Source organism: Cnephaeus nilssonii, assembly GCF_951640355.1.
Source record: "Cnephaeus nilssonii genome assembly, chromosome: 11".
NCBI lineage: Eukaryota > Metazoa > Chordata > Mammalia > Chiroptera > Vespertilionidae > Cnephaeus > Cnephaeus nilssonii.
In genome coordinates, this window is record NC_137082.1 from 12751385 (window position 1) to 12778707 (window position 27323).

At 48.3% G+C, this 27323-nt stretch overlaps 1 protein-coding gene and 1 pseudogene across 3 annotated transcripts in view; one reads left to right on the forward strand and one right to left on the reverse strand.

Moving 5' to 3' along the window:
• Window positions 1–27323, forward strand: part of ABHD12 (abhydrolase domain containing 12, lysophospholipase) — a 72898-nt gene that overhangs the window by 43821 nt on the left and 1754 nt on the right. For both annotated transcript variants that reach the window (XM_079783975.1, XM_079783976.1), the window contains exons 3-11: window positions 8988–9093; window positions 12371–12490; window positions 15157–15187; window positions 16702–16747; window positions 20586–20715; window positions 22209–22246; window positions 22790–22869; window positions 24187–24269; window positions 26349–26427. In XM_079783975.1, coding sequence (XP_079640101.1) covers window positions 8988–9093; window positions 12371–12490; window positions 15157–15187; window positions 16702–16747; window positions 20586–20715; window positions 22209–22246; window positions 22790–22869; window positions 24187–24269; window positions 26349–26427 — 713 coding nt within the window. The remainder of the gene's footprint in view (window positions 1–8987; window positions 9094–12370; window positions 12491–15156; window positions 15188–16701; window positions 16748–20585; window positions 20716–22208; window positions 22247–22789; window positions 22870–24186; window positions 24270–26348; window positions 26428–27323) is intronic.
• On the reverse strand, window positions 8144–8935 carry LOC307107380 (large ribosomal subunit protein eL18-like; annotated as a pseudogene). Its single transcript has one exon. The product of its transcript is annotated as a large ribosomal subunit protein eL18-like (transcript).

Genomic DNA, 27323 nt, shown 5'->3' on the forward strand with positions numbered 1-27323 from the left:
ACACAGATGAACACTTTAAAAAATAATAATTAGGATTTTTTCTTTTTAAAAATAGATTTTTTTTCCACTTAAAAACACCTGACATATTTTGGTTTCTATGAAAGTATATGTTGGCTTTATAGGTGTTATAGTCTTCTTGAGTTATCTTGGACTTTGTGTGTTCCAAAGGTGGGGATTATTTGTTTTTTTATTACCTCCTACCCACTCACCCTCCTCCGCCTTCCTTCTGAGATTCTGTACTCTGTTCCATGCTTCTATGTTTCTGGATCCATTCCATTCATCAGTTTATTTTGTTACTTAGATTCCCAGAGGTGTTTTGTGTGTGTGTGTGTGTGCGCGCACGCGCGCGCACGCTATGTATTTACTCTTTTGCAAGTGGTAGGAGAAAGGTGCAGAAGTATCAAACATATGAAATAGAAGTTCTGTGGTTGCTGGGAATAATCCTTTTAAGGAGCACCATTTTTTAAAATAATATTTTTTATTGATTTCAGAGAGGAAGGGAGAGGGAGACATAGAAACACACTGGCCTGGTCCATGATGAGAGAGGATCATTGATCGCTGTCTTCTGCACTCCCCCTACTGGGGATCGAGGTCTCAACTCGGGCATGTCCCCTGACCGGGAATCGAACCATGACTCCCTGGTTCATAGGTCAAAGCTCAAACACTGAGCCATGCTGGCCGGGCAAGGAGCACCATTTTATACCTACAAGATGAGACTAAGAGGGCACTTAGGTGTGTGGATGTTAGAGGTTCGAGGATAGAACATGGTGCTCTGTAAATGATGGCCTTCAAATTGGGTACGGGTAGCATTTGGGCCAGATGAAGTGGTCTCTTTGTATGCCCTTTGGCTGTGTTGGTTTGCAGAGAGTGAACTTGAACCTTATGTGTTTGGGAGCCAGAGACTAGAGTTGAGGATGGTGCCCTGGAGGCAGCAGGGGAACAAGTAGAGAGGAGGGAGGAGGAAGAACGTGAGGACCAGGGGGAGTTCAGACAGGAAGTGTTGAGATGGTCCCTGTGTGACTGGCCTGGTCCATGCTAGGAGAGACACACTGGGGTGGGTTTGTCATAGGAATCCAGAACCCCTTTCCTGTGGTAACACAAGTGCTCCTAGCGCCCCAGGTGTCTGGGTATACAAGTTTGGGCTGTTAAGTCTGTAATGGACTTTCTGACAAAAACTTGGAAGTTGCTGGTTAAAAAGGAATTTCTGCTCTAAAGAGTAACAACAGTATTTTTATTTGATGTCAAACTAGAACTTTCTTGCTCCCTGGCCATCTTGGCAGCTGCTCTTGGTTGGGGGCTGTCCCACACCTAAGATAGAAAGAAAGACAGTGACCACAAAGAAGATGAAAAAGTCGCTGGAGTCAATCAGCTCTAGGCTCCAACTTGTTATAAAAAGTGGAAAGTAAAAAAAAAAAAAAAAAAAAAGTGGAAAGTACATGTTGGAGTATGTTTGAATATTTCTTGCCACTCCCTTCTGGCCTGCATAGTTTCTGTTGAGAAATCAGCTGACAGTCGTATGGGTACTCCCTTGTAGGTAACTAACTGTTTTTCTCTCGCTGCTTTCAAGATTCTCTCTTTGTCTTTTGCTCTTGGCATTTTAATTATGTTGTGTCTTGGTGTGGTCCTCTTTGGATTCCTTTTGTTTGGGGTTCTGTGCGCTTCCTGGACTTGTAAGTCTATTTCTTTCACCAGGTAGGGAAAGTTTTCTGTCATTATTTCTTCTAATAGGTTTTCAATATTTTCCTCTCTCTCTTCTGGCACCCCAATAATTCGGATGTTGGTACACTTAAAGTTGTCCCATAGGCTCCTTACACTATCTTCATATTTTTGGATTCTTTTTTCTTTTTGTTTTTCTGGTTGGGTGTTTTTTGTTTCCTCATGTTTCAAATCTTTGGTTTGATTCTTGGGGTCCTTTGATCTACTGTTGAATTTCTGTATATTCTTTATTTCAGGCAGTGTATGCTTAATTTCTTACTGGTCCTTTTCCATTTTTTTGGCATTCTCATTAAGATCTTTAAAGGTCTCACTAAGTTCCTCAGAGGTTTTTAGCAGATTCTTGAGTAACCTTATAAATGTGGTTTTGAGAACTCTATGTCCAGTCTTCTACTTTCCTCCATTTCTTTCATTTGTGATCTGCCTCTTTGTCTCCACATTTTAGCTGCTTCCCTGAGTTGATGGAGTGGCTTTGTGTGCGAGGTGTCCTTTGGGCCCAGTGGCTCAGCCTCCCCAGTTACCTGAGGTGGACACTCTTGGTGCACCCCTTTATGGGCTGCACAGTCTTGTTGTAGTTAAGCCTTGATTGTTCTTGGTATCACTGGGCGGAGTTGACCTCCAGGCCAATTGGCTGTGAGGATCAGCTGTGTCTACACTGGGAGAGCTTCTGTGCTCAGTTTGGATGGGGTGGGGTCTCAGGGCGGAGCAGGCAGCCTTGGTTTCCCGTCATCCCCACCCTAAGAGGCTTGGATCTCAGTGTCCCGTGGCAATGGCTGCACGCACCTCTGAGAGAAAGCTGCTCTTGAGCTTTGCCCGCTGCCAGACAGTCCAGTTTCTCCCCGAATGAGTCTGGGTACCCCAAGTCTCACCCGGAACTGGAGTGCGGTGCAGTCAGGAGGCCCTGTTTCCCTCTGGAACAAGCAAGACAGCTGTGTATCCAGCCGCCTGGCCTTTCCTCTCGCGCGCACACGTCTCTGCGTCCCACACCTCTGTCTTCCACAGTTCCCCTGGGTCTCAGTGTCCCGCGGCTATGGCTGCACGCACCTCTGAGAGAAAGCTGCTCTCGAGCCCTGCCCGCTGCCGGACAGTCCAGTTTCTCCCGTATGTGTCTGGGTTCCCCGAGTCTCGCCCGGGACTGGATTTCAGCGCTATGGGGAGCCTTTGTTTCGCTCCGGTTCGAGAAAGCCAGCCGCATATTCAGCCACCCGGCCCTTCCTCTCGTGCGCGCACGTCTCCGTGTCTCTACACCTCTGCCCTCCGCCGCTCCTGGGTCTCAGTGTCCTTTTCTTTTTCCTTCTAGTTGTAGAATTTCCACTCAGCCGGCTTTCTGGTGGTTCTGGGTTTTGTCTGCTTTGTCTTTTAGTTGTAGTTTTGAAATTGTTGTGCGAGACAGCAGTATAGGTGTTCACCTATGCCGCCATCTTGGTTTCCCCCACAGTGGTGTTTTTAAAGGAGATTTTGGTTAGTTGTTTGTGCCCCCTTCCCCTGCAGAGGAGGTGGGGGTCTCTAACACAGCCCTGTAGTGACTTGGCGGTTTCACTTCATGCTGCTGGGGTAGTACTTCCATTCTTGTCTCCTCAAAATGTGAATCATGAGCCTATGGATTTCCATTTAGATATCAAAGGAAATGTAACAATCTTTTAGGCCTCAAAATACGATTAAAGAATATATTTTTAAGTTCACAGTAAATCTATTTGAAGCCAAATTTGTAAATCAGATAAATACGGTTAGCACTTACGATTTAAGGCATTATTCTTACTTTAAAGAAATTTTCACAAGCAAAAAAAATACATGACCATTCTAAAAGATTAACTGAAAATGCCTGAATAACAATGAAGAAGAAAGTGAAAATCACTCTGAGGAAATTGTTAACATTGTCATTTACTTCCTGCTGGTCTCCTGTCTATCTTACACATAAACATAAATGTATGTGTTTCTCGACACTCACAGCAGTTCTCTTGCCCTTGAATCTATAGCTGTCTCCTGGCATAAAGGAGTGTTTTGGTTTAAAGGCCTGCACAGGAACTGCTCCTCTCTGCACATTGCCTTGGCCTTATTTGGAATTAGGTTAGATATATGAAGTACGTATTTGTTTGTTGTTGTTTTTTTGTTAATCCTCACCTGAGGATATTTTTTCCATTGATTTTTAGAGAGAGTGGAAGGGATGGAGGGAGAGGGAGAGAGAAAGAGAAAGAGAGACAGACATCCACGTGAGAGACACATCGATTGGTTGCGGGGGGGGGGGGGGGGCCCTCACTCGCTCCAACCGGGACCAGGATCAAACCTGCAACCCAGATACCTGCCCCTAACCGGGAATTGAACCTAAGACCCTCTGTTACGTGGGCCGACACTCTTAACTACTGAACCACACCGGCCAGGGCAAAATATGTATTTGTTTTTGAAGCAAAAGGCCAGCCAGTTCACTTCAGTGATTACTGAGACAAGTGTGTTTAAGCCTCCTTTTTGCTTCCCTGTAGCAGTCCCTGTTAACCTCCGATAGCTTTCTTTTCTATTCTTTTTGCTTATGGAAGCCCCTACAGCCTGCATCATGGAGTTGTAATTTGATAAACCCTATAGAGTCCTCTTAACTCTCCCCTTGTTGGCTCTACACGTCATCCAGTGTTTCAGGGTTGCTCCTTGCTCAGTAACTGGGATCAGCTATAGCCCCGATATTTAAAATCTTCAGGCAGTCAAAAATGTTCTTTGCAGGTAAGTAGTTTTAGCTTCTCACCCTATCAAACATTTTCCAGATTAGTTTTAAAAAAGGAAGACAGTAGGTTTTTTTCTCCTTCATTCATATGTTTATTCACTGATGATTCATGGAGAACCATTGTGCAGGATCCTTTCTAAATCATGTTCGTTGACAGTTGTGGCTGCTGGTAAATGGTGGATATGGCCAGAGAGTAGACAATGCAAAACAGGAAGGAGGAAAAGCCAGAGACCTGGGTCCCAGCGGCTGGATGTGCCTTGGGTCCTGTATATTGGGTTCCTGGGCCTTGCAGTCACCCTCTGTGTGAGGTGGAGTTTGTAACTCCTATTGGACTGCCTTGCCTGCAGGCCATGTGCTCTGTCCCTACTCCAACCCTGTATATAATGCATGGGCCTAGAGGGTGGGCTCCAGCCAGCATCTCAGAGTCAGTGGGGCCAAGGTATATATGATCACATGGGAGGTCAGTGGGCCCTGGTCTGTTACGGGTCTGTTACTGTGTTCTCGCCCAGGTTAGCCTAGGTCTCCTGTACCCCTCAACCCCATTCCTTTGCTTTGTGGCATTTCTGCTCACTTAGACCAGTAGTGGCAAGGTAGTTCCTCTGGCCACTGCTCTAGGGTTGTCTGACCCCCAGCAGTGACCAGAGGCCCCCATTAGCTGGAGGGGAGATGCAAGGACAGCATCTGCTGGACTTGGGGCATGTACTACCTCCTTTTTCACGATTGTTTCTAAAACACAAAAGTGAACTGGAAGACGAGCTTCGTGGAATGAGTCTATTCTAGAGTAGAATCTGATTCCTCCATTCCTAACTTTCTGGGGTTTGGAGGCTTTGGAGATTAGCTGCTAATCTCCGTAAATACTTTTCAGGGGGCGGTCCTCTGAGCTCTGGGGTAGCTATATGCAGCTTGGCTGCCTCTCTCCGGACACAGAACCAGTCAAGGCTCGGAAACTGAGCCAGCAGAAGTCAAGTGCCCTCAGCCCTTGATGGCACCCACTTTCTGTTTAGCACTGGGACTGGGGTATGTAATTCCAGCCTTAGGAGCAGAATTGATTAAATAGTTTGGGTGTGGGGTTGACAGTGGGCACTGGGTATGGATATTCAGAGTTTCACTGAGGAAGTTATTTCGCCTCACACTTGTCGGATGAGGAGCTGTTCTATCCGTCTGCAGCCTTCAGATTCCACAGCATAGAACAGTCACAGAGTTGGGACTGCAGGAGTAGGTGCCTGCATCTGAAACAGTGCGAGAAACAGAAGTCCTTCTCAGGCCCTCCTCCGAGTCCCATTGCCAGAGTAAAATCTGAACTCCTTGTTGGCTGCATTTGTTCCCAGGTTGTGAAATAAGTACCACACACTGGTGGGCAGATTTAAAACAACAGAAATTTACTCCCTCCCAGTTCTGGAGGCTGGAAGTCTGAAAGCAAGGTGTCGACAGTGCCATGCTCCCTGAGACTGGGTGGAATCCTTCCTTGCCTCTTCCCAGCTCCTGGTGGTGGCCAGCAATCCGCGGTGTTCCTTGGTTTGTAGCTGCACCACTCTAGTCTCAGCCTCCAGTGTCACATGGCTACCTTCTCCCTGTGTCTTTACATTGTCTTTTTCTGTCCTTGTCTCTCTATGTGTCTCAGTTATCCCTTTTGACAAGGACAGCAGTTATATTGGATGGGGATCTAGCTAACAAGCTCGGTTACTCTGTGAAGACCCTATTTCCAAATAAGGTCACATTCTGAGCACCTTCAGCGTGTCCTTTTGGGCGGGGCGCACAAGCCAACCCATAACAGGGCACTTGGGGTCAGTGAGGACTAAAACCAATTTACCTTTCTCACTTCCTGTCTGATTAGTCAAGAGTGTGGGTCATGGAGTCGGGCAGCCAAGGTGCTGCAAATCCTAGTTCGGTCCCATGTGAGCTGGTGGCTTAACCGGAGCTATGAAACACCTGTAGTACCAGCCTATCGGGATGGTGTGCAGATTACAAGAAGTGCTGTGGTGAGGGCATGAACAACACAGTGCTGGCACCATAAAAGCACAAGGAAATATTATGCCACCTCCTTTGGTTGCCATTTTTCTCTTGAGAGAAAACTATAATTAATGTTTTAAAAAAATGTATCCTGCTTCTTGAGGAAGAGATGGGTTAAGAAGCGGAGGTAATGAAAAGCAGTCCTGGTGGGAGGATTTGTCTGCCTGCATGGTCTGAAACGTTCGCTCAGGGAATTTCTGAGGAAAGAGCATGTGTGTATCCCCATATCCTCAGGAGTTGGATACTTTATTTCTTCAGCAAATGTGTACTGAGCTGCAGGGACATTTTAGGAAGTGAGAGCCAGATGTGCAGGTTATGTGGTGGGAGAGCATTCAGGCAAAGGGGACGGCAAGTTGCAAAGGCTCTGGAGCTGGAGGTTGATGAGTGCAGCTCAGGAAGGGGACAAGGATGGCAGATGAGCACACTTGGCTTTCATACCACGAAGATGCATGTGGTTACTTAATGAAACTACTTGCTTCACCAAAGAAAACTGACAGCGTGTACAGCTTCCTTATAGAAGGTGGGATCTGCTAGAAGTCAGGACCATACTGCTATTGTTACTACCCCCTTTAGGAGGTGCCATTTTATAAAGTGAGTAAATATCGCCTTAGTGTTTTGGGTTTTCTAAGTATTTTATTTTTTCACTGAATATATCTTCATATATGTTCACCACAAGCAATAAAAGTACAGTGATATAGCCCTAACCGGTTTGGCTCAGTGGATAGAGCGTTGGCCTGCGGACTCAAGGGTCCCAGGTTCGATTCTGGTCGAGGGCATGTACCTTGGTTGCGGGCACATCCCTGGTAGGGGGTGTGCAGGAGGCAGCTGATCGATGTTTCTCTCTCATCGATGTTTCTAACTCTCCATCCCTCTCCCTTCCTCTCTGTAAGAAATCAATAAAATATATATTTTTAAAAACAACCATTTTTTAAAAAGTACAGTGATATATAAGGGAAAAATTAAGCATCACACACACACACACACACACACACACACACACACACACACACTTTGTTAACAGACTGGCATGTGTTTTTCTGTCTCTCTAGCCACACATGGGTGGTGTTGATGTTAGCTTCTTTTTACAATAGCAGTGTGGATTATGCAGCACACCCTGTGATCTTACTGCTCTTTCCTTGCTCTTCTCACCTGTAATTCTCGTCAGTGGATCTGATCAATCTGTAATGGCCCCAGGATTTTCCATAGTGTGTGTGCACCACAGAATTCTGCTCTATTGGCAGATCACTTGTTACATTTAGGGCTCCTGCTCTATTGCTTACTTGACAGCAATAAACTCTAGATGGGTTCTGTGAATTCATCCACTTCCCTGCACCCACACCTCATCTTCTGCCATCCTTTTGGCGTTAAGTGGCAGCACTAGAAACTTGAGAATCCCATTTAGCTGTCTCATACCCACGTTCAATTGCTTGTCAAGTCCTGTGGCCCCAGCTCCAGAACACCATCTGTCTGTCACCTTTCCCACCATCTCACCCGCCAACTTCCCGGCTCCAGCTTTCAGTTGCAGCCTACCTGAGCTGCTTCCAGAGGCCTCTCTCATGGCTAGGCTGACACTCATGTCTCAGGGATCTTTCCTTCCTCAGTTGTATCTTCTCACACCTTGAATAATCAATCTTCAGTGTGTCCATCTCTAATCAGACCTCACCCTTGCTGGAGGTTCTGAAGATTCACTCACAGTGTCCCAGAGCAGTCTTTTTTTTTTCCAGCATCCAAAACCTTTTTAATAACATGATAGGGTTTAGGGTTAGTTTTTGTAGCCGCGGCTGGCCCGGCGGCCTCTTGCACACTCGAACTGCCGGCCCTTGGATCGCACGTAGGGTTTGGCGTGGCTGTGGGGGGGTTCCTGGGGCCTTGCCGAAATGCCTGTACACCTCGCGGCCCTTGCGAGGACCAGAAAGCAAGACAGTGCCACAGCCCTTGGGGGAGTCCAGGGCCAGCTGGTCGAAGGTGAGAATCTTGCCCCCAGCCTTGAGGATGCGGCTCCGGGCACGGCTGCTCACACGAAGGGCACACACCTTCAGTTTGGGCACCTCCTGGATTCTCACGTCATCAGTTAGTCCCTACAACCACGGCGGTTTTGCCCTCCCGGCCAGGAAGCTTCATCTTGCGGATCATCCAGGAAAGGGACAGAGGTGGCCGGTTGGTGCGACTCATAAACAACCCCTTCAGCACCACTTGGTTTAAAGTGGAGTTGGTTCTTCTGGCCAGAAACCTGTATAGCTTGACCAACAGCCTTAGGTAGATGTCCTGGCTCTTGGGCTCTTTGCGCCAAACCTTTCGGTCTTTGTTGTGGCGGATGTCGACTCCCATGATGGCGCCTTCTGCTCTACCAGTTCCGGAAAGAGGTCCCAGAGCAGTCTTGCCCATAATTCCACCTGAGGCTGGAGGGTCTGGTATGCCTGGCATTATTGGGTTGGAAAAGAGTTGGCATTTTTTTTTTTTTTGAGAGCTTCACCTCTTGTGTGTGTTGTGTGTGTGTGTGTGTGTCTGTATCCATCCCCACTAATCCTGGTTTTCATCTCTTTGTCCCCCACAGTGAGAGTTCCCTATTTCATTGACTTGAAAAAACCACAGGATCAAGGTTTGAATCACACCTGTAATTACTACCTCCAGCCAGAAGAAGATGTGACCATTGGAGTCTGGTGAGTGTCTGGCCAAATGACTGCAGGGTCGAGGCACCCACTGTGTGGACTCTCTGGGAGGCAGGAAGGACCCTGGGTACTGTGGTCACTGTTGTCCTTGACAGCAGTCTCTAAAACTGTTGCATGTCCATTTTTATTTTTACCCACTGTATTTCCAAAGCAAAGAGCTCTGCTAAATTTGATCCTAATGAAGCACGATGAGATGGCACCAAACTAGCCTGGGGTTTTCAAACAGCTTTGTGAACCAGATTGCTTTTTGTAGAGAGCCTCATTTCCAGGGGAAGAGAAAGTCCTAGAAACAGAGAATAGAAGCACAGAATTGTGAGCACAGGCTTGAGATATACCATTTCTTTTCAGAGACAAGAATGTCTAGATATTGAAAACAGCTTGATTTCTTTTTACATACAGCACTTGGGCAGTTGGTAATTTTCGTGTTTGCTATCTTAGTATTTACTTTTTGTAGCCATAAATTTGAATTGGACTTGAGCTCTGTGACTTCTTTGTCTTTAGCATATGTTTTAATGTTTTTTCTAGGGACAAGTGGGTGTTTTCGAACAACTAAATTTAAATTGATCAGCCTTTCTGTGGTATGTTGTGCTTTTTCCTCTCAGAATCACTCTGAATCGCTGTCCCTTAATCTAGATGGGGTGTTTTTTCATTGCCATAGTCTCTCCCTGCTGTCTCAGAAAACCACTGTGTATGTGAGGAGCTTCTAAATGAAATGTTGTGAATAGCTTCCCAGTGTGGATTGCGAGGAGTTCGAGCATTTCTAATAATGGTCCTGGGTAAAGAACGTAAAATGAGAAAGGAGATTTTTGTTCTTAGAAGTTGGTGCTGGGACTCTATAGAGTCTTTTGTCATTTCCGATTTGGTTTAGTCTAGCATTTACTGACCACTGTGTGCACAGGGGGCACTCAGCTTTTACATCCAGAGCTGTTTGGTGGGGATTGGTTGGCCCTCCTGCTGGTTAATGGGGGTTTGTGCTTTGAAGACATGGCGATTTAGTTAGGGCTTCTTCCTCCTGTTGCAAAGGGAATTTGTGGTGCTGATACTTAGGCTGAAAGCTCTCACAGCAGTTACCCAAGAAAGTTGTATTTAGTGACAACAAATATAACTTCTGGCAGTGACAACCAGGCTGTGTGCTGGTGGGCACCTGCTGCCTGCTCATGTCTGTATCCCGTGCTGTTGGGAGGACAGTGTGGGCCCTTGGGCACCAACTGCTCTCATCAGGCACCTCATCAGATCTAAAGCTGAGGATTTGCTTGGCCGTCAGCTCAATCTCAGCTGCCTGTCGTGGGCAGAGTTATCCACCTGGCAGGACAGAGGTGGGCCTCAGGAATATTTCCCCTTTTCTCTTGCTGGAAGCTTCCTGGGTCTTTGTCAAGAGTCCCACGTTTGTTGTAGGTTGTCTATTGGAAGTGCCTTAGCTCCCAGTACCGAAAGGTACATTTACACCATGGGATGCTATACATCTGTAAAAAAGAAGGATCTCTTACCCTTTGAGACAGCATGGAGGGACATGGAAAGTATTATGCTAAGCAAAATAAGCCAGTCTAAGAAAGTCAAGTATCACATGATCTCACTCATATATGGATGGAATCTAATGAACAAAATAAATTGATGAACAAAATAGATCTGGAGACATAGAGCATAGAAGAGACTGATGAATCTCAGAGGGAAGGTGGGGGTGGAGGAGATAGGAAGGGAGAGATTAACCAAAGAACTTGTATACATACTAGAGGCCCAGTGCACGAAATTTGTCCATGGCGGGGGGGCGCGGTCCCTCAGCCCTTCCTGCACCCTCTCCAATCTGGACCCCTCAGGGGATGTCCAACTTGCAATCCGGGACCGCTGGCTCCTAACCGCTCACCTGCCTGCCTGCCTGATTGCCCCTAACCTCTCTGCCTGCCTGCCTGATTGCCCCGAACTGCTCTCCCCTGCAGGCCTGATCTCCCCTAACCACCTCTGCCTCGGCCCCCGCCACTGTGGCTTTGTCCGGAAGGACATCCTGAAGGATGTCTGGAAGATGTCCAGTCTAATTAGCATATGCCCTTTTATTAGTATAGATATGTATAACCCAGGGATACAGACAATAATGTGGTGAAGGCTTGGGCAGGTGACAGTGCAGGGTGGAGGGGGTAGATGGGGAAAAAAAAGAGGGACATATGTAATACTTTCAACAATAAAGATAAATTTTTTTATATATATATATATATATATATATATATATATATACACACACACACACACACACACACACACACACACACACACACCTTTCCATTCCATAGGTTTATAATTATAGGAGAGTGATAATTACAGTGGTCAGAACCACCCACAGTGTTATCCCTGGAACTGGTCAAAAGATATGTTAGAGATGAGATGCTGAAACTTAAGAGCTAGAAAATAAGAAATTGGCCATTTACTACAGTGTTTTTTTTAAGGATTCTTACTAATTAATTTAAATAACTTTTACAGAAAGCCTTATTAATTCAGACTCTCCCAGTGATTAACAGTATTTGATGTGGGCCTGAGTTAAGATTAACTGGAGCATCTCTCTGAAGAAGGGTTTGGCCAGATAGACTGAGTGAGTCTCTGAGAGCCTGGCCCAGTATGGAATGAGTTGGCTGACTGTAAGCTCAGCCACGAGATGGGGCAGCCTGCAACGCTGCCTCTTGCAGACATGGGTCTGCAGATGTGGGTCTGCGAGTTGGGTCTGGAATGTGCTGTACTTTAGAAATGGTACTTTAAGGATGGCCATGTTTCTAGTGCAGCTCAGGAGATCAGTGTTGGCTGAATCTAATATGTTGCACTTGTGGCAACATGATACTGTCTTAAGTGCACTAAGTTAAATTGTGTACAGCTTAAAAATATGGGAATGGATGAAGGAAATGCTGTTGTTCAGCTCCTACTTATCAAGTGCTCGTTCTGTGCTAGTCCAGGTTAAGGCCTGGTGACCCATCCAGGTGTGATTTTTCCTCACAGAGCTCCTAGTTCCTCCTGGAGAAACAGCTGTCCCCACATCCCTGGTATCTGCTATCTGTGAGCCTCTATGGCCAGCAGATGTCTATTTGCAAGTTAGGAAATCTGCTTAAGCAGTCAAAAGCCATCCCTACACCTTGGAGCTCAGAGTTCAGTAATTTATTCTGGAGACAGGGACAGTTTGCCTCTTCTGCGCACCCACCCCTGCTCTCTGCTCGGTGTGACATTGGCTCCATAGTTGTTCCTTCAGCCATCATCATCTGGTCGTGCTGTTCCCCTCTGCTTCTGTTTCCAGGCACACTGTCCCCACTGTCTGGTGGAAGACCGCCCAGGGGAAGGACCAGATGTGGTACGAGGATGCCTTGGCTTCTAGTTACCCTGTCATCTTGTACCTGCACGGGAATGCAGGCACCCGGTGAGGAAGAAGAGCTCATGCATGTGTCCTCCGTACAGTGCTGGCTTCTTTGTGAGCAGGAGTATCCTGGCCCATCGGGCTTACTGACCCACTGCAATGAGGGAGCAGGCACATGGGGAACAGAGGAAAAGACAGAGTTCCTATGGGGTTTGCTGGAAGGGGGGTTCTAGGTGAACTCACATGAAGCAGCATTCCCACAGGCTCAGAGCAAGGCAGGGCTGTGTGCAAAGTGGGCCCCGATCCTCTTTCCTTGGAAGCCACCCTGTTAAGCAGATGTCCAGAAACGCCTTATCTGACGCTCACAGTGACTGGGGTGGGATGGAGGAGGCTGCGTCTCTGTCAGAGTGACCCAGATCCTGGGCCAGAGCGGGATGTGTCCTGCCTAATGTAATTTAAAAGGCAAAGAGTCCGAGGGCCCATGGTTTGGGGAACAAGGTTTCTCAGTGGGTAAGGAAGCAGTGGTCCCTCAGCGGGTAAAGAGGGGTGGTGTGACTCTTCAGGGCTTGAGCATGCCCTGAGGAAAGTTGTCTCCTGTTCAGTAGCAGCTTTGTCAGCCCTGTCTGATGACTGCAGGCAGGTTGGCACTTTCTTACTGGCAGGTAGGCCCTCCTGGGGGAGGAGGGGCACCTCCTAGAAAGGCCAGCGAGTGCTGAGAAGAGGCAGAGGTGACACTGAAGAGGTACAGCCAAAGGCAGAGGGAGTCCAGCCAAGAGACCCCAGCTGAGGTGCCCCACATGCTGTCAGGTCAGGGTGACTTTATTGAGTTCTCTGCTTCCAGCTGTAAGCCAGCAGTGCTGGTGCATCCTGCTGGGCCAGTGAGGTAACACAGCTGGCACATAAAGCCCTTGTCCAGGTTTATCCCAGCTTCAAGGGTGACTTTGATGCCATGTTCTTCAGACCAGCTGGGATTGGAGCTACCACCGCCCTTGGTTTAAAGAGGGCTCCTTCCACCCCATGTGGCCAGCCTTACTCAGAAGAGTCTTTGTGGGAGAGCTGATGGTGGTGGTGAGGGGAGGTAGGGTGGGGACAAGGGGCATGTGCATTTTCTGAACAAAGCTCTGCCTGAATCCCTTGGGAGGGTCACTGTTGCTGCAGCTGCCTTAGGTCGTGTGAGAGAGCCAGCGAGGAGCTGGCAGGAGGCAGGGCCACTGCCTGGCACGTTGGCCTTAGTGGTGGGCTGGGGTGTGGTCATTTTATAGACAGAACCTGCAAGAGAATACTGCACGGGCCTTTCTGGAGGGGAAAGCAGGCCACAGTGGGGGTCTAGGCAGAGGGGCTGTGCAGAGGACAGGCAGGTCCAGGAAGCGTGGCCCTCGAGGATGGTTTCTGAGCCAAGGAATAGAGTGCCTAGCTACTAAATCATGTATGCTCTTGCTATTTGCTTTCTTCTATGCCTGGAACAAGCCACAGAGCGTTTCTCTTCTTTTAAAGAGCAAGTGGCTACAAACAGCTCTTGTAGTATCTTTCTGTAAATGAGAGAATTTTGAAGTTTATTGTGAATAAGGTTCAGTTAAACAATGCCAGTCACATGGTAAATAAAACAAACTGCCTGTAACTTCAGGCTTAAAGGAATATTGTGACTGTGAAAGGCTTGCTGCTCCCTCCCACTGCTCCAGAGACTGCCTGTGCTGCAGATCTTGCCTGTCCCTGCTCTTTGACCAGACTCATGCCGCTCCCTGAGATTCAGATCCCCGGGCTGCTTGTGTTATGCTCTGAATCCTTCTTTTTGTTCAGGTAGGACATTTGAAAAATTTAGATAAGAGCCACTATGAACTCTTCCAAAGTTAACTGCAAACATTGTGCAGTATTTCAAGTTCTAAAAAGTGCCCACAAAAACTAGTCTATTGGTGAGGAGCTGGGAGACAGCTGTTCTCACACACTTGGGGTAAAAGACGAGGGCCCTCTGAAGGACTCAGCAGTGATTGTCAAGATTACGATTGCACGCCTTCAGGTAGTAGTTCCTTGTGTGGGAATGAGTCCCACACATGGCTCACCTGTATCTGGCCATGGCAGCAAAACTTAAGTCAGCAGCAGGTGGTAAAGAACCAAATGACACAAGACAAGCAAAGTGACCACCACTAAAAAGAGTGTACTTGAGCCGAAACTGGTTTGGCTCAGTGGATAGAGCGTTGGCCTGCGGACTCAAGGGTCCCAGGTTCGATTCCGGTCAAGGGCATGTACCTTGGTTGCGGGCACATCCCCAGTAGGGGGTGTAAAAGAGAAGAGTGTACTTGAGAGTTGGCTGTGATGTATTGAGTAAAAAGCGGCAGATCCCTGTGGGTGTGTGCCTGCAAGTAAAGAAGGGCCTTTGCTTCTGTTGTAGGCGGTCCCTGGACAGTAGGAGGCTGAGGAAGAGGCTGGATGCTGGGGCAGGAGTGGGTGGGCCTGCTGTGTATCATGTTGTATCTTTTGGATTTTGTACTGCATGTAGGAATTACCTAGTCAAAAAGAAAAGTAAGAAAGTAATTAACAAATATCTCCAAAGTACTAAGACTGTCCCTTGCTTGGCACAGTACTACTACAGGCAAGCTTAGAGCCACTTAGGGTATCCCAAGGAGGAGGTCACCTGTCCACCAAGCCCGAATGCTCCAGTATTGACCCTGCACCTGCCTCTTTGAGAAGATGCATTAACACCTATTCTTGTTTCCTTCTCCCTGACATTCTAGAGGAGGTGACCACCGAGTGGAGCTTTATAAGGTAGGTGAGCATGGCACAGTATGTGCGGGAAGAGCAGTATCCACACAGTCTGTGATGGGTCAAGCAGTGTCTACACTGTCTGTGACTGAGGGAGCAGTGTCCAGATGGTGTATGATGGACAGAACAGTGTCCACAGGGGTCTCTGATGGCGGGGGCATTGCCCGAGTGTTGTTTCCTGTCTGTTCTTTCCAGGTGGCATGAACAGCAGGGAGTCCCCTAATAATTTTGATTGTTAATCATGGTGGCCTTTCTGGCACTGCCTCTGTGGGTGACTCCATCATGGAGTGCTTCTTACAGTGCTGCCTCCAGGAAAGTTACCAAAATCAGAATAAATGGACCTTGTAGATCTTATGCCAGATGTTGGCTGATTACATAAAAGCCGTTTGAAATTGTTTACTAGTACAAGTATGTTACTCACATATAAAAGGAATGGAGAGAACAGAGGGGTCAGGTAGCTATACTTTACTCCCAAGTTGCAGGCTCAGGAATTGGGCCACCACAGAAGTTTCTCGCCTTACGGGAAGTACAGTCACATTTAAATCGGATTTCAAGCCCAGCAGGTCTCCCCAGATAAAGGGGGCTGCTGCAGGCAGGCTTGTAGACCTTCCCTTCTACTTGGTCCTTGTCTTCCTCAGGTGTTTGGGTGTAGGAGCCTGAAATGTGCAATTGTTACCAGTGTCCCGGGGTCACCGTACCCGTCTCCCCCATCCTTCTCTTAGAGGGGCATCTGCATTTGCTACAGGCAGAAGTGTGGGAACATCAGTACTGTGCGGGCACTGCTCTGCCATATACCAGGTGGACCGCCCTGGGCTGTGGAGTGTTTGTGTCCCTGTGTGAATTAGATCAGGTCAGGGAAGGGAATGCTTGGAAAACTGTAGGTCCCGTTTTGAGGTTTCTGTCCATAGAATGGTTCACACCAGGAACAGTGTGACTCTGGAAAGTGTAGGATTTGAGGGAGGCTGGGAGCTAGAAGGTCGCCTACAGGACAAAGGCCCAGCAGTGACTTTGGGTGACTTGGTGGCTGGCAGCTTCCACATGCCTGTGGGCACACCCGAGCCACCCTGGCGGATGGAGTGGAAGGAGGCTGTAAGTAGGTATCTAGTGAGAAATCTCAAGTCTAGAGGGTTTTTTAATAACAGAAATAATTCAGTGAAAGCTTAAAGTCTGAGGTATGCTAGGTTGCAGATGGAGTTCCTCCTCCTGGGTTGCTGGGTGGTCAAAGCCCCCTTGTGAGCCCCTGAATGCAGAGGTGCAGGTGTGGCTCGGAGCCCAGGGAGAGGCTTCCTGCTCACACTGCTGAGGTGGAGGGCCTCAGTGTGTCCAGTAGCAGCAGTTGGCATTGGGTTTTTAAGATCCCACTGGGATCGGGGCAACATGATGACAAGTCTTGATTAAGTTTCCCATGTGTGCAGGGCGTAAAGACAGAAGTCGGGATGGGTTTAGTAAGGGGCAAGTTACCCTCTGTCCAAGGTACGTGGATCTTTTTGCCCAGGTGTTTATTTTTCACTTTACAGGTGCTGAGTTCCCTTGGTTACCACGTGGTCACCTTTGACTACAGAGGTGAGGGTTCTTTTGAAATTGCATCTCCTAACCTCCCACTTCCTCCTGTTACCGGACAGGGGACCTGGCCCTTGGCGGGGCTGTCTGCTGATAGTGTGTGGGTTCTTGACTTCGTGCAGGAAAAATGTCACAACATTTTAGAGGATGTTTATTAAAGCTGGGGCAGTGAAACTAAAAACGCTGGAAAGTGAGCGTATGCTGGTCTGCTTTGGCTTACTAAGAAGTCAGAGAAAAGGAGGCCTTGGGGACAGGTTCAGGGAGTTAGCCTGGGATGAACTGCCTCTGGGGAAAGAAGAGGGGGAGGGGGAAGGCTCCTTGTGCTCCCGGGAGAGGGCATGCTGGGATCTGCTGGGACCTTCCTTCGTTTTGAGAGGTTTTAAAGGCTGGGTGTTTAGGGGAGGATCAATAGAATATTCATCTGGTATATGCTGATGTTACAAAATGAGATTTATCCTCTTAACTTCATCTGTCCTTGGGTGTGGTTGACAAATGGCACTAATTGGATTTCTGCTGTCTCCCTGAGTAGGGTGATTTAAGCTAATTACACCCTGGTTGGGGAGGGGAAGTGCAAATCCTTTATTCTCAAGTGTCCCCGGTTTAGGGAAGATAGGATTTACTAGATGGCTGCAAACTGCCTGGCATCTAGATTTCCTAGGTCAGTGGTCGGCAAACTGCGGCTCGCAAGCCACATGCGGCTCCTTGGCCCCTTGAGTGTGGCTCTTCCACAAAATACCACGTGCAGGCGAGCACGTACAGTGCGATTGAAACTTTGTGGCCCATGCACAGAAGTCGGTTTTCGGCTCTCAAAAGAAATTTCAATCGTTGTACTGTTGATATTTGGCTCTGTTGACTAATGAGTTTGCCGACTACTGTCCTAGGTGGCTGCAAACTGCTGTTTATCTGTCTCAGTTTCCCTATTCTGCTTATCCTGGCTTACTAGCTTGTCCCACTCTAGTTAATGTTTGATGTGTAGCTAGTAGGTTCCTAACCTGTGGTAACTGTCTGTCAAGGTAATAGGGGGGGACCGTTTCTTCAGTGAGTGTCCTGCATGCAGCCACCAGGGGCGTCTCTCTTACAGGCAGGCACTAGTGCCTGGAACCCTGGCACATGCCCTCTGTGAGCAGCATTTTAAAAGTGGAAGATTCTGCCTTTTTATTTATTGGACTCAAGACTTTCTCTGCAGCAGGACATCAGATGTGTTTTATGCTTGGGAGAGTTTGTCTTATTGAGGTTATGAAAACAGGAAAAAGAACTGCTAAGAGAGAAGATTGTTTTTCTTGCCCCTGTGGTATTTCTTTCTTGAATAAATCAGAGGGTTTGCCCCTGAGATCAAGAACCCACAGTTTGATGTAAGCTAAGAACATTCTACTTCAGTGAGCCAGGAAATACTTTGTATTAATAGTGAGCAGCTGTGTGAGAAATGTATTTCCTTCCCCCCCCCTCCCCAGTTCTCAGTTGGAGAGAGTAAAGGCTGAAGGCCCCTTGGCTGGCTTATCTTGACCTTCTTGGAGGGCATTGTTGTCCTATATCCTCAGACTGAGGATATGGGTGTTGTTAGTTAGTTCTTGTTGTTGTAACAAATTACCACAAACTTAATTGTCTTAAAATAGCACATATTTATTATCTTGCAGTTCTAGAGGTCAGGAGTCCAAAATCTTTAGCATCTGAGCTAAAATCAAGCTGTTGGCAGGGCTGGTTCCTTCAAAAGGTACTATGAGAGCATCTGGTTTCTTGTCTTTTCCAGCTTGTTGGTTTTTTAAAATAATATATATATATATATATATATATATATATATATATATATATATGTAATTTCAGAGAGGAAGGGAGATGTGGAAGATTCTATCTTTTTTCTTTATTGGACTCAAGTCTTTCTCTGCAGCAGGACATCAGACGCGTTTTATGCTTGGGAGAGTTTGCCTTATTGAGGTTATGAAAACAGGAAAAGGAATTGCTAAGAGAGAAGATTGTTATTCTTGCCCCTGCGGTATTTCTTCTTTCTTGAATAAATCAGAGGGCTTACCCCTGTGGAGATCAAGAACCCACAGAGAGGGAGAGAGAGACAGAAACATCAATGATGACAGAGAATCATTAATCTGCTGCCTTCTGCACGCCCCCTACTGGGGATTGAGCCCACAACCCGGGCATGTGCCCTTGGCCGGAATCGAACCCGAGGTCCTTCAGTCCACAGGCCAGTGCTCTATCCACTGAGCCAAACCAGCTAGGGCCTTTTCCAGCTTCTTGATGCTGCCCGCATTCCTTGACTGTTGGCCCCTTGTATCTGCATTACTTGGACCCTGACTTTTGGGGTCTGGGGTCATTTTCTGGTTAGTTTTACCTTTTTCTTGTATTAGTCTCACTCTGTTTTTGTTGTTGTCTGTCTCTCAGACTAAGGTGATTTAAACCACCTTCTCTTCTATATCTTTAGTTAGGAAGGGTAGATTCTTGTGATTTATTACCTGCTGTTATTGCTCAGCCATTCTGGCCGTTTGTTCAGCCATTTGTCTCAGTTTCTTCATTTGCTTGCCAGGGAATTTTCTTAGTTTCTTGCTAACCTGCGTCACTTTCACATAACATATTTACAGGTTCCAGGGATGAGGATAAGAATGTGGGCTTCTTTGAGGGTCATTATTCTGCCTACCTCAGGAATGGTTCTTTCATGAAGACAGTTAGTTCCTGGTTCCATCAGGTTGAAAGTTAGGGTTGGGAAAAACTCTGAAATGAGGATCCAGAAATCAGTTCACCCATTTATCCTTTTGTCCGTGCTAAAAAGGATTTTCTGTCTCTGCTCTACTCTGTAGCCCTCAGGATAATGAGAAGGGCCAGCCTCCTTCCTTCTTTTCCTCCCTGTGCTTCTGCCAAGCAATGAGACCCAGTATATTAAGTCTCTACATTTCTGAGCCCTGCAAGAGAGAAGTTCCGCTTCTAAGTGTCTCTCCAGGTCCCTGTCAAGTCTCTGTCTCTCTCTGTGTGTCTTTGTCCCTCCCTATCCCTGTGTCCCTGCCTCCCACTGTGCCCTGAGCCTCTGTCTTGCCTTGTTTCTCATATGACTTCTTCCCTAATCTGGTGTCTGGGATGCCCAGGGGAAGTGACTTATTGTGTCCATTTACTCTGTGGGTTTTTGCTTATGCAGCAGAACCTGCTTTTTCTGAACCTTATGATACTTTCAGATCATTTGATGATGACTCACTGCTGAGCTGGTGGAAATGACAAGGGCACTTGACCTTTCCTGGAGACTGGGTAGAAGGGCCCTTGGGCGGACCCAGAGTGGAGGAAGATGTGTTTGGCTTTCCTCCATTATGCAAACAAGATGCTTAAAGCCCTTGCCTCTCTGGTTCAGAGCTGCCTGGAGCCTGGAATTACCCCCACCTACCCTGTCATCCACCCTGTTTCTCAGAGCCTCTCCTGACTCCCTTGCCTATTCAAAGCTGGGCTGAAGCTGAGCCAGGGCACCTGGATTGGGCTGAGGGGTCCTGGGGCAGGCTGGGCTCTCAATTGGCCCCTCATCCTAGACCAGCCACTGGCAAGCCCCCAGTGTTGGGGAGTTTGATGTCCCAGCAGGACCACTCCATTCTTCGTTGCTGCTCATCAGGGCTCAGTCTAGGGCGTGTGACAGCCTTTGGGTTCAGGGGTTATAATTGGGTAAGGAGGTGGGAGAAGTAGGAGGGTCGGGAGACCCTCCATGTGGAGCTGTGGATGGTGACCACGGTGATGGCAGAGATTTGTTTTGCCCCTAATGTTCTTGGCCTGCCTGTTGAGAAGGAGGGGAGTTGAATCTGCCCCCAAGAGGTTCAGTGAACTGGGCTTGACTTCCTTCTCTTCTGCCTCTCTCCCCCAGGTTGGGGTGACTCAATAGGCACACCGTCAGAGCCGGGCATGACCTATGACGCACTCCATGTATTTGACTGGATCAAAGCAAGAAGTGGAGACAACCCTGTGTATATTTGGGGCCACTCCCTAGGCACTGGGTAAGAGTTCCCAGCATGTGAACAACATAAACTGATGAACAAAAACAGATCCAGAGACAGAGAAGCATCGATCAGACCGTCAAACCTCAGAGGGAAGGTAGGGGAGGGTGGGGGTAAGGGGGAGAGATCAACCAAAGTACTTGTATGCATGCATATAAGCCTAACAAATGGACACAGACAACAGGGGGGTGAGGGCATGAGTGGGGTGTGGGGGGGCAATGGGGGAATAAGGACACATATGTAATACCTTAATAAATAAATTTAAAAAAAAAAGAGTTCCCAGCATGGCATGGCCTTTTGGAGAGCAGGTCTTCATGGGGTGACCTTCCAGTCTGGGCTCCCCGAGGGTGCCCTACGGATCCTGTAGCACCATTAGTTCTAACAAGCCTTGTCTCTCGTCTACATGCAGGGCAGGGGATGCGATGCCATAGAGACCATAAAGGGTTGAACTACTTTAACTCCTCAACCCAAGAAGTGACTCAAGACACACATGGGCAGTTGTAGGGTGGTCTCCCCCTCCTCAGGGAGGATGGGCAGACTCAGCCCGAGGTTGTGCCCTTGGGGGGACAGAGCAGAGCAGACCAGATGGGGTTCAAGTTCCAGATGTACCTGGGCTTTGCATCTCCTGGTTTTGGATTTAGTGTGCTGGCCAGCAAGCTCCAGTGCTGGGGCTCTGACCACTGCGCTGGGGCATTTGTAACAACTGGGCCACGCAGGCCGTACTTGGTTTACCAGGGAACCTGGGGGAGGCAGCAGTGCCAAGACAGGAAGCACTTTAGTGTTCCATTTGGGGTCACCTAAATTGTTTTTGCTGATGTGAAGTCCAGAATGTTTCTGAAAGATCAGTGCCCAGAAGCCCAGGACTTTCAGCAACCCTATCTTTTCCTGCTGCCTTTCATTCAAGTGCAGTGGCTGCGACACCTTTCCAGGTTACTGCTCATCTTGATAGCATGCTGCATTTGGGCCGGGTTTGCAGGCTGGGCATTGTCTGGGTCAGGGCCTCCTGGCTTCTCCTTGTGGGGAAAATAGCCCTCAGAAATGTGCCCGGGAAGGGGAGGGGACCAGGCCCTCCTGCCATGGCTGTCTGCAAAGGACATGGCTGGTGTGGCAAGAGGCCCCCAGAACCGTGCAGGTGGACACAGCCTGCTCTTAGCTGTCTCGGGAGCACTCGCTCCAACCAGGTGTGAGCCGAGGGGCAGTGTTGTGCAGCCTGAAGGAGGCTGTTCCTGGTGAGGCTGCAGAATACGCCTTGGGGACATGAAGGGTGGCTGTCATCGCCATCCTTGACAGAGGGCGTGGCTGAGGCTGGGGCAGCCGGGCCCACCCACAGTCCTGGAGCATTTTTGTCTCCCCACCCACTTCTCTATAATGCTACCAATTTCTTTGCCGATCCCACAGCTTCTCTGCTCACTTTCTAGTATGAGAACAGTCTCATATAAAACAGTTTTTGTCAAAATTTAACTGAACTGTTTTGTTTTGTTTTCTCTTTTCAGAGTGGCAACAAATCTGGTGCGGCGCCTCTGTGAGCGAGGTAGGGGCTCACGTGGCATGGGTTCTGGTGTGTGGGTAGGGCTCCTCCTGGTCCCGGCTCCCTCAGGGCAGGCAGAGTGCTTGGGCACTGGCTGTGTTCCAGGCCCTGCTGTGAGTCTTGTGAAGTGGGTGCTTGTGGGCAAGCAACGCAGTGCCTGTGCTCCGTGTCCCCTTGGAGCCCCGGAGCTGGGTATTGAGGCCAGGGCCTGGCAGACCCAGCTGCCCTAAGCCTGCATCCCCCCAGGGATTCCTGAGCAGCTGGTGCAGCCTCACCAGGAACCAGGCTCCAAATAAGCAGCTTTATCAGATGTGGTTCTCAGGAGCCACCCAAGGCCGCCTGAGGGTCCCCTGTGTGGGTACTCTTGCATGCCAATCATGTGGGAGGGCCTGAGGGGGTGCATCTGGCCAGGTTGGCACCCCAGCTTCCACTGTCTATTCTGGGGGGCTACCCTTCCTGTGGACCCCCATGGGGCCATGGAGCTTGTGTTTTGTCTGGGCTTCTTGCCTGTCTCCCAGTTTCCTGTTTATTTTACCAATAATCTAGAGACACCTCCAGATGCCCTTATATTGGAATCTCCATTCACTAATATCCGCGAAGAAGCCAAGAGCCATCCGTTCTCAGTGGCAAGTACAGATCTTATTTAAAATGGACTTATTTTCATTATTAAAGTAATTGCTATGAAGTGACTGTAGTAAATAAGTATAAAAATAATCATAAAAAATAAATATTTAAGTATTCTAATGAAGCAGATTTATTAAGAATTAATCTTTGTTTAGTTCTGGGCATTGGCCTGAATCCAGAGCTGCCCAGGAAGTTTATAACTTTGCAGCCAGGTAGGACGGGTTCACAGCTCAGTTGTCTAGAGTGGCAGGACCCTCAGGAAGCCTTGCCCCGTGGCCTGGTTTGCACACCGGCATTGTTCCCTGTGGGGCTCAGCCCAGGCTGAGTGCTGTTACCCCAGCTTTTTCCTCAGGGGTGAGCTGGTGAGTGCCTTCCCTCTCCATCCCCACAGACAGTGCTGAGCAGCCAGGCTCTCACTGTTGAATTTTGGGGTGACGTGTGGCCTAGAGGGACTTCCTCTGTGGCCTTTCCGTTTCCATCCACTGCTTCCTAACTGGCTGTTTTCTGTGTCAGCCTACCATCTGGCCTCACACTGCTCCGTTGATGACCAAGATTCCTCTTTAGTCTTATTTTTTTTTAATTGATTTTTTACAGAGAGGAAGGGAGAGGGATAGAGAGTTAGAAACATCGATGAGAGAGAAACATCGATCAACTGCCTCCTGCACACCCCTTACTGTGGATGTGCCCGCAACCAAGGTACATGTCCTTGACTGGAATCGAACCTGGGACCCTTTAGTCCTCAAGCTGACGCTCTATCCACTGAGCCAAACCGGTCAGGGCTAGTCCTACTTCTTTGATGTTGCTTTTCTCTCAAGTTGTATGTACCCCCATTTTTCTTGAGGTGGTGGCCCTGATGTCTGTGGGATGTCTGGTCTCTAGGCTGCTGCTCTGAGGTGTAGGAGCCCTGCTTGCAGCCAGCTTTTGCTGCAACAAGTCTGTGGTCAGGGCACAGAGGGGCAGGGGTGCCCCAGTAGAGCCATGGTAGAGCTGCAGGTCAGTATACTTAGGAAGCAGGGATGTCCCCTGGGCACTCAGCGCCCACTGTCTGAACCCTTGACCTTGGCTTTCCATGTGGGTATTTTATTTGATTGATAGTTGACTGATAGCTTTTAGAGAGAGGAAGAGTGGGGAGAAAGAGAAACACGGATCAGTTGCTTCCCCATGCTCCCTGATCTGGGATTGAATCCGCAACCTGGGTATGTGCCCTGACTGGCAATCAAACCCCTTACCTTTTGGTGTACGGGACGACACTCCATTCAGCTGCGCCACACCGGCCGTTTAATTGACTCTTCTGCACATTGTTTCCATGTCTTCTTCAGGTATATCGATTCTTCCCTGGGTTTGACTGGTTCTTCCTCGATCCCATTACAAACAGTGGAATTAAATTTGCAAATGATGAAAAGTGAGTACTGTAGTAGAGCACCTAATTTTTCACTTAGAAAAACACTGAGAACCTCCAGGATAAGCCTGCTCAGTCACATTAACCAAATAGGATGGAATTCTGAAGACTCTGGTTCTTCTCTAACCTCTCTTTATAGAGAAAAAGCAGGTAGAGAGCTGCCTGAGAGAAAAAGGAGTCTGGGAAGACTGCAGAATTAAAGCTATGTGAAAGCAGAGTACGTATGGTTTGTATGTGAGAATAGTTTGGCAAAACCAAATCCTGAATAGGTGTTAAAGCAGTAATAGTAACTGTTATTCAAAAACTGACTTGTCCTCAGCCGTTTGATGTTGGCTATAATTTCTATTAGGTAAATCAAAAGTAAATATTCTAGTTAAGGGCTCATTCTCTGAACAATGTTCATATTCTATTAGCATTGTCTTTTTTATATCTTTATTTCATCTCTTTTAATTTTTTTAAAAAAAGAAAAGAAAAAATCCTTATCTAAATATTCAGTTAATACCTAAAAATCTACATTTTGAAACAGAATGTTGAAAAATAGCATATTTTCCCCCTCAATTATATTTTTTTGGTTCTAAAAATAGAACTAAAACTTGAGCAAAAATCATAAGCAAAATACCTGTTTGTTTGTAAATACGGTGGTTTTTCTGGAACTTAAGAATTATCTGAATGAGCCGAGCCAACACAGCCAAGGGTTCGGCGAGCCTGAAGGAGGGCGGTGAAGGATGAAGAAAAAGACAGAGAATAAGCTGGGTCTAGATGGATCTTCTGTGCCTTGCTGAGGCCACAGAACAGATCCAGACTGCAAAGCTGATGCTTTATTTATAGTCAGGGGTAAACAAGGTAATTTACAATGTTCTTGTAAGTTTCACTTGTTTTGGCAGCACTTGCTGCCCCTCCCACAGCCCATTAGCTACCCAGGAAAGATCTAGGGAGCAGTCACAAGATCAAGCTTAATTATGCTTAGAGGACTGTGCCCTCTAAGCTGGGACTTGTCTGCGACTTTGCCAGGAGGTCAGTCTGAGGCTTAACCCTATAACCGCTCCCTACATCTGAACAAACGGGACTTTTTCTAAACAACAGCAATGAGTGCTGCTCTCCCCGGCAAGCCACCTTGGGCCCTGCCCCCCAGCTGAGGGGTGGCAGTTGTGGGGTCCAGCAAGCACTTCACCCCCACGTGGCCCAGCCCTCACCCACTGGAATTCAGGAGCCCCCTCTTGGTGGGCAGGTCTGTTGCCAATTACTTGCCAAGGTGAAGCATGTGAGCTAGGCCTCTTTCAGAGCAGGTAACGGTAAGAAAACCGCCCACAGTAGAAAATCTAAAAAGTGGATAGTTCAAAGTTTGATTCGTTCCACCCTGGCAGCGGAATGAGGTCAGAGTGGACGGGCTGGGCATTTCTGGGATGACGAGCCCCGTCCCAGGTTCTGCCAGGTGCCAGGCTTGCCCCCCAGCACTGCCCTCCCGGAGCCCCCAGTCAGTGATCAGTATGGAATCGCTAGGACCAGGTGGGTGCTGTGGCCACCAGCTCACCATGAGGCCTCTGTGAGGCAGCCGAGAGACACTCAGCCTGTTATGTGATTTGCTAAAGGGGTTGAAGTAAGTGAACCTATTGAAAATGTTAATTTACTTGTAAACATTCAAGAGTGACTTTATGTGTTTTATGCCAAAGATAAATTAGAGGGTATAGACACTTACCAACAGATGCCTAGTAACATTCATTTGCAGTAAGTTTCTTGGCCCCCCTAAAATACTCAGTTTGTAAATACTGTTCTGTAACTTTTAAAAAATATGTCTACTGGCAAAAATAATCATGTGCAATTTTCAGAAACTATGCAGAGGCCAGATTTGGTGAATAAATTGATCTCTAGGTTTGATTGACACCTAGAATAAATGTTGCTAGAAACATCTGAGAAATCAGCTTTTAGTTCTCTAGTAAAAAGAAGCCCAGCAGAATTTAGAGCTGTTAAACAGCATGGTGAAATACTCCCTAAACCTAGGTCCCTGCCAAGGGTGGGGCCAGGGTGCCAGGAGACCCCAGCCATCTCCCTGAGATCTTGGTCTGGTCCTTTCTCCCTCCACAGCGTGAAGCACATCTCCTGCTCTCTGCTCATCCTGCACGCCGAGGACGATCCGGTCGTGCCCTTCCATCTTGGCAGAAAGGTGGGTGTCCGTGCAGCCCCTGGGCGGGAGACACCTATCAGGCCCACGTGTGAGCTGGACTGGGCACAGGCAGATGACAGGAGGGGCCTGCTGCTGGCAGGGTGGGGGTCGGGCTAGACAGCTCATGCCGTCCACAAGAGGAAGCATAAAAAATAAGCAAATGTTTCCTAGGTCCCAGTACAGGGTCCTGGCCTGACAGAGACTTGACTACAGGGGACCCAGCGGGAGGGCTCGCCATTTTTTGGCCGGAGGATAGGACCCCTGGATGACAGGATCCTCCAGCCCCAACTCAGGAGTCCCAGTCAGTAGTGTTGACATAGACTCGCATTTGCTCTCCTGCCTTTGGAACTGGAACAGTGCTAGAGTATCATGCAGTCACGGGGCCTCCGTATTTACTTTTGCTGAATTTGCTTTGCCTTTGCTGCCACGAAGCAGGATTAGATTTGTAGGTGAGCGTGAGGCAGGAGACAGCATTGCCTGGCCATGGTGAGAAAGAGGGGTGGGGCAGCCTAGAGGGGGTGATGCCTGGGCTACTTGCGCCGAGGTACAGGCGAGTCTGGGCACACAGTCTGGCTGTCCTGGAGGAGGAGGGAGGGGCTGAGCCAGGACAGAACCTGAGACTGGCCTTGACCAGGCATACAGCAAAGTCCGAGGTACCTGACCCATCCCAGCCCCCAGGGCTGAGCCCTCAGGGCTGCTCCTGGCTCTTCCACCACCACATCATCCATAGCGCATGGTGCTGGCTCATTCACCTCACCTAAGGAAGGGGGCAGTCTGAGAAACAGGTGTGGGGACAGGTAGGTTCTTAAATCGCAGGCCGAGGGGCTGCGCCTGGGCTGGGCTCTTGCCAGCACCCTGGCCTTGGCCATGGCAGGCTCCTGGGCTGTTTGAGGGGC